The sequence below is a fragment of the Ictalurus furcatus genome, chromosome 15, assembly GCF_023375685.1.
Source record: "Ictalurus furcatus strain D&B chromosome 15, Billie_1.0, whole genome shotgun sequence".
NCBI classification, from domain to species: Eukaryota; Metazoa; Chordata; class Actinopteri; order Siluriformes; family Ictaluridae; genus Ictalurus; species Ictalurus furcatus.
In genome coordinates this window covers 7,005,090-7,017,411 of record NC_071269.1, presented here as the reverse complement: position 1 = coordinate 7,017,411, position 12,322 = coordinate 7,005,090, and the positions used below count along the sequence as shown (strand labels likewise).

The 12,322-nt window shown below is 41.0% G+C and overlaps 1 protein-coding gene across 2 annotated transcripts in view; it reads right to left on the bottom strand.

The window, feature by feature from the left end:
• scube3 (signal peptide, CUB domain, EGF-like 3) overlaps nucleotides 1-12,322 on the bottom strand; it is a 93,424-nt gene that overhangs the window by 10,563 nt on the left and 70,539 nt on the right. For both annotated transcript variants that reach the window (XM_053643016.1, XM_053643017.1), the window contains 3 exons: nucleotides 11,266-11,388; nucleotides 4,805-4,921; nucleotides 207-329 (listed from right to left, as the gene is read on the bottom strand). In XM_053643016.1, the coding sequence (XP_053498991.1) occupies nucleotides 207-329; nucleotides 4,805-4,921; nucleotides 11,266-11,388 (363 nt within the window). The remainder of the gene's footprint in view (nucleotides 1-206; nucleotides 330-4,804; nucleotides 4,922-11,265; nucleotides 11,389-12,322) is intronic.

Genomic DNA, 12,322 nt, shown 5'->3' with positions numbered 1-12,322 from the left:
ATATATATATATATATATATATATATATATATATATATATATATATATATATATATAAAATCTATTTTATTTAATTACATTCTCTGCCCCCCAACCCCCAAATTATTAATTACACAACAGTAACCATCAAAACGTGGAAATCTACACTGTGTATTTGGTGTAATGTGTGTATTGGCCAGTAGGTGTGAGTGTTGTTGTACACGTACCAATGCAGTCCTTCTTGTTCCAGTGCAGTTTGTATCCAGGTGGGCACGTACACTCGTAGCTTCCCAGCGTGTTCAGACAGTAATACTTACAGCCACCACGGTTTATACTGCACTCATCGATGTCTGAAAATCAAAACAAAGCACACTTCACGACACTCTGATATAGTGAATGTCTATTCATGCTCTTCACATTGTTGCCAATAATTTGGGAAGTTCCTTTATGTAAAGCTGTGGAGCTCTGCAACATTCTCAAAAAGAGGAGAGAAAAAGGGCAATAAATGAAAGTTCTTTGGAGCTAGCAAATCAGAAAAGCTCATCAGAAAAAAAGAACTTTTTTTTTGGCTGAACTGTTCCTTTTGTGCTTGGATTTGTGCCCTCAAACAGAAGGTTGTGAGTTGCAGGGGTTAAAGTTCCAGTGGTGTCGAACAGGCTGACCCCTGCTTACTTTCATATGTGAGAAGGGCAGTAATTGCATGCAAAAAAACAACAAAACAAAAACTCTGACCAATAAAATGGCAAATATATTTCTGAGTTTTCCTAAACACACACAGCATGTAAGCGAACACTTCAACATTTCCCCATCAGGACTCACGCTCCTTGTAAACATGAGTTTGATCTGAAACACATTTTAGAGCAGGAACAATGCTAAACCATGTAGCATCAACCAGACCAAACTTGTGGAAGTCCACAACTGTCAGGAGGCAAAAACTATTGTCTATTTTTGCTCTTAACAGTCTAAGACAAGTTCTGAGCTTCTACACTGAAGCTGTTTTCCAAATCCTCCGTTTCTAAATCCAGCTCTGAACTTTGATTCAACATTAATCATAATTTCAAAGTCCAAATTCACATTTTATTACAGAGAATAAGAGATGGTATATGAGCAATAGGAGATTTAAAAAGATATGCGAAAGATGTGTTTGCCAAGCATTAATGGAACACTTACTGGATCTTCTCAGAACATAAATAAGATGTACAAATCTAATGAGGACCACAAAATTCCAGATCATGACAGACCAGGACTGACTTTAAATGGACCAATAAGAACATCATCTTGTGGGCCAATTTCAGTCAGGTCATGCTGGCACAATTACGGAGATCCTTAGACATCTACGTCATTCATGGACAACTCTGTCCAGTGCCCCTTTGCTGTCCATGGGCATCTCTGCTGTTCATGGACCTCTTTGTCAGCCTGTAGTACAATCACAGGTCTTATATGTGTCATGAGAAAAGGAATGTTTAAGCTAAGCTTTAAATCAAACTCAAAGAAAAGGCTTCTTTGAGGGTTCCTTAAGAGTTCATTGGATACTTAAGGGTTCTCTCCTAAAAGGGTTCTACGTGGACCACTTTCTGATAAGGACAATTTCAGCAACTGAAGAACCCTTCAGATTTCTAAGAGTGTAGGCAGTTTCAGGTAAATTAATCAAACAAACATCTGAGAAAAAGATACGGTGTGGGGGTTGGCAGCATCTTCTCCAGCATAATCTGACAGTGTCAGTAATTGTTTTTCCACCTTGACTTGATTGGACTTTCGCAGAACCCAGGCCAAAGGTTTGTGTGCTTTCACTGGCTTCCATTTGCTCATCTGTGCCTCTAAGCACGTTTTTTTCCCCCAAAAAGGGAAAAAGTAAAACCACAATCACTCTCTAAAACACAGCAAACCAGATGGGAGCTGAATAAAAAACAAAGAGCGAAAGAGACAGAGAGTGCTGAGTTTGACTAAGTGGTTTTGAAGTAGAGGCAGACCGAGAAGAAGACATAAAGAGTCTTTAGGCATATCAAAGGCTTTGCTCTTAGTTAAAGCCAGAGAGGAACAGAATAGCAATGAATCTGAATTTCGTTAATGAATAAAGCTCTCCTTTGCTAGGCTGGTCTGGTTTCCCTTTTCTTTGGGCCATTTTCCCCTCCTCGCTCTCTCACCCCAGATTCGAGCCGTCTCCAGACTAGAACCTTTGACTTTGCATTTCCTCTTTTGGCCTTCTGCATTAAAGGCGCTCATTAATCTCAGAGAACAGAGGACCAGAAAGGAGGGAAGAAGGAGAGGAAGAAAAAAAACGCTTGTTTGATTGACACCTTCATTGACCTTTTGTGTCAACAATTGTTCGTGCTCCTGAGACCCCCAGAACATGCCTCTTAGGCTGAACTGATTCATGCAGACAGGGAACAGGGTGTTTGTGGGGATCGTTTATTCTTTTCCTTTACTTAGTTAACATTAATTACCTTGCAGAGACACTGAGCCAGACAAAGATTGAGTGGCTAAGTGAAATAATATCGTGACAGTGTATTGCAATGTTACATTTAGGTTATCTAAATGAAACTCACTCATTTTTGACTGCTGTGTTACTTGCTGTGATTTTTCAATCTATTCCAATCCTATCCTAATCTACATTTCCTATCTTATTCTATACCATCCCATACATCCCACACATTCCAAACTAATCCAATCCTAATCCCTTAAATCCGTCCAATTCCAACCCAATCTAAGAGCTGAGCTGTTGTGGGTTAACGGCTTGGCTTTTTGACGGTCTCAGAAGTTGGTAATTATCGCAGTGGGGCAGTGGTGGCTCAGTGGTTTGTGCAATATTGAATCAGTGGTTACATTTTGGGCTACTGATCATAAGGTTATGATCTCAAACCCCAGCACTGCCAAGCTGCCACTCTTTGGCCCTTGAACAATACTCTCTGCTCCAGGTCCTCCATTTCACGGCAGACCCTGCACCCTGAGCCCAGCTTACTACCAAGCAATGCAAAAAATAAATAAATAAATTTTAAAAACCCAGACTATACTGTACTGTATGTGACAATAAATGTTGTCACTAGTACAGAACCTTAACAACTCCATGTAGATGAGGCTTTCAGACCTTCTTTGACAGCAGAACACAATCAGCTGATCAGCTGCAAACTCCTGAGCACTAGCACTTACTTCAACCATTGTGGTAAGTTGCAGCTCTCTCTGTTCTTTCTACAAGCATCCAGAACTTGCTTCTGGTCAGTTGGTGCAAACCTGCAAAAGCCTGAAATGTGAATTCTGCATGCCAGATATCTGCTACATCTGCATCCATTTCTCAACTGAACAGATTCCTATAGGAAAGCAGAACCCATTCCTCTAGCGTTCCATAATGCTGCCTCTTATCTAAAGGCTTGTCGAGTGTGGACAGAAAAGCAGAAAGCCTCATTCATCACGTCAGGGTCTCTTAACATCTTAACAATGCCTGGGCAGCCCTGTCTCCATGCCAGGCCACCTCCCTGCCTTCCTGTACCCGCTCTGTAACTGATTCACATGCGATCAGAGACCGTCACCATTCGAAATACTCTTAATCCACCCATAAACACGTGTTTCTATCGTGACGCCTCCATCAGCACCTCACCTCCCTTCCTCTGAACCGCAGGAATGCATTCCTCTTCTCCAGAGTTACATTACCCAGTAAGACTGTGGTTAGGTGGTTACTTCTGAATGGCACGAACAGGGTGATTTCAGAATTTCTATGTTAATATACATACAGTCCAGTCTGAAAATATTGGATTGGCAAGGCCAGATTAGAATTCAAAAGAAATACATAGATGAGACAAAAATGTTCCACCTTCTACCAAAGTGATGGCCAAAGTGTGGAGAAACAAAGGATCTGCTCATGTTCGAATCAGCGTCATGGCTTGGGTTTCTGGAACAGGCTCGATAATCTTTATTGATGATGTAACTCATGATGGTAGCAGCAGAATGAATTCAGAAGTCTACAGAAACACTCTGTCTGTCAGTTTACAGACACATGTATGCAGTCTAATTGGGAGGAACATCATGCAGTTGCCAACAACACTGCCAACACAACAAAGGACTTCATCAGAGGAAAAAGTGGACGATTTTAAACTGGCCAAGTCAATACCCAGACCTTAATCCAATCGAGCAGCATCTCACCTCCCGAAGAGGTGAATTTATTTGGATCGCCCTGAAACACTTTCCCTGATATCACATCCTAGGTTTCAGATCAGCACATTTTGCATTGCAGGAATGTATCTCTGCCCTGAAGGAGTCACACTCTGCAACACGTCTTTCTGTTGAAATGGCAAAACTCTGACGTGAACAGCTCTTTAATGCGGCAATATATTAATACTGCTACTAGGCATGTATTTCCTTTTCCATACTCAGATCAGATTCAGACTAACCCTAAAGGTTCAAATCAAGTCATCATCATAGCAAGACCAAATCTCAAGCCATATCTACACTACTCTAATTTAAGGACTGTTGGGTCACATGTCTTAGAGAAGAAAAAACAGTTCTTTACATTTTAGGGCATTTGCTAGACGGCCTTATCCAGAGGGACTTACATTTATCTAATTTATACAACTGATGGTTAAGTGCCTTGCTCAAGGGCCCAGTAGTGGCACCTTGGGGTGCTGGGATTTGAACTCATGACCTTCTGATAAGAAGTCCAACACCTTCACCACTGAGCTACCACTTCCCACATAATATGATAGGACAGGATAAGACTGGGTGGGATGGGATGGCGTGGGATGGGGTGGGGCAAGATGAGATAGGATATAATTGGGTGGGATGGAATTGGATTGATATAACAGCCTTATGAAAATAATGTAATGTAATGAGTTACCTCCACAGTGAGCGACTCCATACAGGACATAGCCTTTGTGACACTGACACTCGAAACTGCCTGGAGAGTTCACACAGGTGTGGTCACATGCGCGGTCAAATGAGCATTCATCTATGTCTGTTGAGAGAGAGATAGATTTTGAAAATTGGTGTCATCTTCAAATCATCAGTAAATAATTTCTCATTCAAATAATAATTAAATAAATAATTCATCATCTACAATAATTCACCACCCTGACTGCTCATTTTTTTTGCCACACCATTCATTATGCTAATTTTATGCTAATTACCATATAATAATTTTTAATAAAACATCTCAGTGTGTCGTTACACTACAGGCACTTACTCAGCTAAGCCAAATAAGTGACATCTTGTTTTTTTCCTCAGGACATATGGAAAAGATTTACCTTCTTGGAAAATGAACGTGCAGTAAAACTGTCTAGACGTCAGTAAGTCGATCAGTGTCCCAGACTATGTTCTCTTCACGTGTCTTTATATAGTAAGAAATCCACCCATCTGTTTTCTTAAAGCAAAGCCAATTTTAATAAACAATGGTAATTTAGAGGCTAAGATTTAGCCCCACTGACTAGAAGATTGGACTTCCAGGGAGCAGTCTGGGCCACTGGGCAAGAACAGCTCTTAACCCTCGTGGGCATTATTGTTACCATCACCATATTTGGGAGGATCTCGCTTAGATAGACAGCATTTATCGGCAGAATTGGTATTCTCTAATACAATAGATAACCCTATTTGTCTAGTTGTGTTCTCATCATGCTAGACATGATGTTGATTGGATGAAGCTGATTGTAGATTGAAATATCATTTGGAAGACCCAGGTAAAAACATTGTACTCTGGGGCAGTGGCTTGGGGCAGGCCAATTAAACAATACTTGAAGATGGACTTGGTTATACAAGCCACGGGCCATCAGAATTTGGGAAAGAAAATATATTGCCCTCAAACATTTTGTGTATACAAGCATCTCTAAAAAAGGTCTGGCCCTTGCAGAATTTTACAAATATGTATAAAATACATTTTACAAATGGTTTCTGATTTATTTAAAGCTCAAATATGCATACTACAGGGTAGCGTAACACAACAAACCAGACCTGTAACATTAGCAAGCGGTTAGCTTAAGACAACCAATACCACAGGTATTGGTGCTTAAAAAGTTGAGTTGATTTTGGACAATTATACAACATTATACAGTTCATTCTTACTCATATTCAGCGTTGTGCCGTCTAGACCAAACCGCCTGTGATATATAACACCCTTTCTTCATTTTTCCCAGTCCAGATCTCTCAAGCTTCATCAGAAATGTTTTACGAGCTGTTGGCAGATTCATTAAGTGAGCCTGGTCTTTGTTTCCCCTCACAGAGACCGGCACGGGTTCAGAAGGACAGCAGGGTACCACTGACAGGTTTCCACACCCAGTGCACCCAGCTGCTTGCTTTCTGATCGTCAAGATACATCAATCATCCTCAAATACTCCTCTTAAATCCTGTAACCCAGCAGGCCAAATGTTCACTTGATTGAGATATGCTTCCAAACCACTTTCCATTCCTTTCCAGTGATGTTGTTAATTGTGTGGGTCGTGTCTATGCAGCACAGCAATCTCCATAACCCAGAAAAGGTAAAAAAGATTTTTTTTTGCATAGATCTTGCATCGTTATGAAGAGTGTCTTGTTTTGGAAAAAGCAGAGTGGAAAAATGTGGGTGTATGCATGGTAGGCGGCAGTAGGCCTGTGTACGTGCTAGCTAGCACAGGGACGTTTGTGAAGATAGATACGAGATTTGGCACCAAACTGAGTGGGTCCAAGGAATCTATCATCAACAAGGGTAAGAGAACCAAGGTGAAGGAAGAAAGATTCCAAAGAGAAAGAATTTTAGCACCCATGATGCTAACTCTGTTAGCTGTTCATCTTTGCCACTGCCAATTTGAAACAGTCGCCATGTGAGAAAAATGCTAACAACTAGTCTGTTTACAGAGCAGAGATATGGGCTCTATCAGCCTCTCTTAAAGGATACGAGAACACGATTAGATAAGGGGCAAGAGTCTGAATGGCCTGCTAAGGACAGTGTGGGGGAGGTTTAGCAATGACTAAGGAATGTGTCCAGATCCTCAGTAAGGTGGTGAAGGACAAGCCCCATCCTGATTGATTGAAGCTGAGGGTTGATGATGGCCAGGAAACCTGTGGGATGGGCAACACCAGATAAAGCAAAAATTCTGTTTACACGTTCTACCCGGAGCATTTAGAGAGCATTCAGAGCACAAAAGCCATCTCTGTTTAGGCCGAGGCATTCACCTTGCTCTCAGAGGATTAGCAAAAGGTCAAGTGTGTGACACAGAGTTCAGGTAGCTCTTCTAAAGGAAAGAACCACCTTTCTACAAGTACTTGACTGGAATACCTTTCTCCTCTTCCTCCGATATAAATCTTGGTTTATAGCAGTGTTAATTCAAGCAAGATAGTTAGCCATATTAGCAAAACTCTTACTGTATGAGTTGGTTGCTAATTATGAGGATACATTGGGCTTATAGAATGCACTCAAAAAAAAATTCCTCAATGGATCTTAGTATCCTGAATGAGTTGTACTTGGAACCCTCTCTAATAAATTTCCCCCACAGGTCAAACCAAATCTATGCTAAGATTGATCATTTTCTGTGCATAATCTGAGCCTTTAGACATGGTTACTAACAAAAACCACTAGTCATTTCTGACAACAACAGACCCTGATCAGTAAAGCAGTGGCCATCCATTCTTGCAGTGGAACTTCAGTTCTGGAAATGGTTCTAACTTTCTAAAGGACCTCTGATTGGAACCTTTAGAAAGGAACAAATAATAAATGAAAGCAAATCTAACATAAAGTGTCTTCATAACATGTCAGGCCAGGACAAGGCACCAGATCAACTTTACTGTGCCTTGATTCTCGGTGAATGTACTGGAAGAGATGAGCACCATTCTTCCAAAACATATTCCCTCAGTTGGTGTTTTGAAGGTGGTGGCAAGCACTGTCAAACACCTATGGGAGATTTTGGAACAGTGTTAATTAGGTAGATCTGTTGACCGTGAAGGCTGAAGCATCATTGATCACAATTTACAACATTTTTATGCAGTTAGTCAGTTAGTTTCAGAGATGGGGATAATTAGGGGGCCATGATAGAGAAGGGCCAATGGTGGAATATTGCCAGGATATAACCCTACTCTTTTACAATATGTGAGCACAGAGAGTCAGGACCTTGGTTTAACATCTTATCCAAAAGCAGCCCCGTCATTATCCTGGGGCATTAGGCCCTACACAGACCACAGGGTGAGTGCCCCCTGCTGGTCTCACTAATACCACCTCCAGCAGCAACCTTAGTTTTCCCCAGTAGATCTCCAATCCAGGTACTGGCCAGGCTCAACCTTGCTTCGCTTCAGTGGGAAACCAAGCAAGAACTGCAGGGTGATATTGCTCTGACAATCTATTTTGTGAGGCGTAGTGCCTTGTAGATGGGGACAGGGGTCGTCCTGGAAGAGACCGTGACTGTCTGTATAGAATTGCTTGATCACTGTATAAAGGTGACCAGTCAGAAGACCATTGTATTAATTTGCAGTGATGTTTCCCTACAAGGAGACAAGAGCAGTGGACCCAAACCAGCAAAATAAATCCTGCCCACAGCAGAACCACCAGGTTTTCCTTTCATTTATCAGCTTTCTGTAGTTTTATGGGTTCCCCAAAAAGAAAACGTACAAATCTTTCAGGGAGCTTTTGTTAAGGCCCTTGATACAAATATAGGCCTAACAGAATCAGGGCCAGATGACTTGATCCCAGTGTGTGAGAGCAGGGAATTCACCAACAGTGCAGCAGTATAGATGAAAAGCACTGAGCTAAGCGATTTGTTTGACCTCTCACATTAGGGTGCACTTAAGAAGCATTGTGTGGCGAACAGGATAAAGATAAGAGTTTTCTCCTGACAGCCCACACCTACTGCTTCCCTATGATAACAACAGCATACAAACATTGCACACCTCCACTCCTAAGACCCCTTGCCAAAAACTTACATGCTGCCATGCCATGCCACCTAACCATCCTGCTTAGGTGATGCTTGCCATAGCAATCATAGAAAAAGGCTGCCATCTACCACTGTAAAGGGTTCGTCCCTTAATCATTATATTTATCTTAAAATGGATCAGGTATGCTCCTGGAGGGTTCTTTGCATGCATAATGGTTTTAGCATCCCAAAAAAGGTTCTACTTAAATCCTTTTCATAAAGGCCTTGACATGACATAGAAAGGGTTCTTTTAGGGTTCTCTGAAAGCCCACTCAAAAAAGGCACTAAACTGTACCTTTCCTTGTTGAAGGGGTGGTATCCTTAAGTTTTGTACCTTTAATATGCATCTTTCACCAATATGTATCTTTCTGGGTGAAAGACACATATTAAAGGTACAAAAGGTGTATGCTTGAGTGTACCACCCAATGACAAGGAAATGTACTGTTTAGTACCCGTATTTTTCACAGATAGCTTTCTGGGATGGCTTAAAGGTTCTATGTAAAAAGAGAAGTGTTTACAAAGCTAGAACCATTATGAATCCAAAGACCCTACATATACTGTTCCATTTGAAGAAAAATCTCAGTCTCAGATAAGTGTAATAAGGTAATATTCAGCAGCTTGGTTAAAATGCTGACAATGTTCCCACAATCTCACCAGTGGCCTGGTGGGGAGTGGGGAAAGAAAACAACCACAGGTCATGGAGCAAAGTCTGGGTGGAGCACAGATGCTGGATCTAAATGATAGGTCTGATATGGGGAAAAGGATGTCAGGGTTTTGCAGTCACTACTTCTGGAGATCATAAATGCATAGTCACAAATGACTGTAAATAAAGGAAGCCAGCATTCAACCTGAGATTGCAACTTCTGGTGAAATTAATTCTTTTAAATCTTCCACAATGTCACCAAATTCTGTCCAAAAGTATATACAAGAAGACAGGGAGGGAAAACAGGAAGGGTTTGTGGCTACTTTTCTCTATAGTTTGACAGGAATATTCCACACAGTAGTTAGATGGCTCGGTTTTAAAGAACTGTGGTTGGTGTGATTGGCAGCTTGGGTTTAGCTGAGCTACACTCTGTAGGAAGGCGTCAACTCTAACACACCACGCTAACTCATAATCTGATGTCTGAAAATGAATCAAACCCAAAACAAAATCCATGCCACAATATACGGGTAGCATTCGAGGTAAGGCAAATCAGGAAATCGAACAACAAAGGAAAGAATGAAAGACAGGGTGAAAGAAAACAGAAACAACACGGCTTGGAACTCAGAGCTGGAGAATACCAAAGTTCTTGATTATCTCAATATGCTTACTGACGACCACACAAAAGGACAAAATGAAAGGCAAGACATGTCCTCTGTTCTGTTCTTCTCTTTTGCTCTTCCTTCTTGCTCCTCCTTTTATTTCCATTTGCTCTTCTCACTATGAAGGCTTTCTATTTGCTTTTTGCTCTCCTGAGGCCTCCAGATGTGTGTGCAGGGGGAGGTGGAGAAGATTGCTTGCTCTAATTTCCAACACCTGCAGCTCAGCTAGGCTCAGCATGGCCCAGCGTGATCCTCTGTTTGCTCAGTGGCCGAGTTCCTGCTCTCCTATTCCATCACTCTCATGGCACCGAGCCAGGGAATGAATTCTGAAGTACCCCAATTATGTATGTATGGTAGGAGGAATGGAGTGTGCTGACTACGCCATGAACTCTGGTTTAATTTTTTGAGGTGTGAGGTGAACTGGGTCACAAGATGCTTTGTATAGCCACACCTAGGCTTAACAAATAATGACGATAACTCAGTAAGATGACAGAAATATTGGAGACCCTACGTTCACACTAGTTGCTTGTAGTTTGTCATTTGTTGGTGTGTAGCAACTGCTACTATAGTAGCTATATATCTTCTAAAGCTAACTATTTAAAGACAAATTAAATAGCACAATACTCAGTGTGAAAATTAGTTGTTCAATTTATATTTGACTTTGCTTGGTTTCTTACTAGCTTTGTTGGCAGTTTAGCAAAGCAAGCTAAATGTATTATCTACATCATTGTCTACAATCTCTGCTACTTCCGTCCAAGCTTCTATAAATGCTATATGCATTTAATGAGAGGTCTTGACAGGATAAAATGAAAGCATGATTAGAAGATTTTCGTCCATTTTTAGCATCACACAGTAATTCCGGATAGGAACTAAAGTTGGGAGTGGGGAAATGAAGAACCTTTGGACCCTACGTGCCATAGGATTGGTCCGAAGTATCATCCAAGCCAACCATTTTGTATCTGCCACCTTACTGCTCATACCTTTGAGAAAAGTCACTGAAATTGCAGCTCCTTATTGTGCACGTACATATAAAATGAATGGTCACCTTGCTTTGTTGCTTGCGAATGTAAACATACAGAGAGGACTACATGCAAAACTACCAGAATCCCATAGCAAAGCGTATTCTTACCTTGGCAGGTCCTCTCATTGGTGAGCAGCTTGTAGCCCTTCCTGCAGCTACACTCAAAGCTTCCTACTGTGTTCCGGCAAATCTGATCACAGCTGCCATTACTCATGCGGCACTCGTCGATATCTGGAATGGAAAAGATCCATGAACATTGGATAAAATAGGACAATAGGGAAAAAAGTTAAAAATTTTCTACAAAGAAATGGCGATGCATATTAATATTCCAGTGAAACTTGAAAGGGACTTATTTATTTTGTATATCCTTCTCACACACTGAAAAACTGGTTAAAAAGAAGGGTTGGGAAGGTAAGAGCGGATTTAACAGCATACAGTAGTTAGCTGCAGATGTTCTTGAGTTGAGACGCTACTGACCTTTCGCAAAACGGTGGAATACGTGACGTGCAAGTGTAATTACAGTGTAATTCTAGTCATAAGGAATTGTTTCTTAGTATATCACCAACATATCTAAGGAAAATGTTCATATATTCTGGAAGTTTCTTTGTGGAAGTCTTGTTTCTACTGTCACCAAGCCTTTACATTATCTGTATAGGAGATAAAACGGCTATATGCTAAATGAACTAAATTCCTATTCAAATGAAACAAATCTTTTGGTGTTCTTGTCTCCCAGTTGCTTAGCAACACTGAGATCACAAATTTTAATCACTTGAATGGCAATGTTTTAGTCAATGTATCCGAAAAGGTCACGACGTCATGTTGGGATACCAATCCCACAATTTTGCCTTTAAAAACAAAAAAACAAAAACAATAACAACACAGTGTATGAATTCTTTTATTTGAATACGCCACATGACCACCAGTGCCAAGGTTCTGGAACAATTCGGAACAGGACGGACATTTTAATACCAGCAGGCGCCTAAAAGTTTGTGGTTCATCTGGAATAAGCCTTCTCGCAAGAAAAAGATCGATGTATCTTCCGCCTCTTCTGATTGGCTTCGAATCCGCAAAGATGGCTCTGATTAAAAGTGAATCATCTCTCTAAACGAGGCATCCATCTCCAAAAGGGATTGTCATCATCTGGACAAAATAAGTCCCTTTCTCT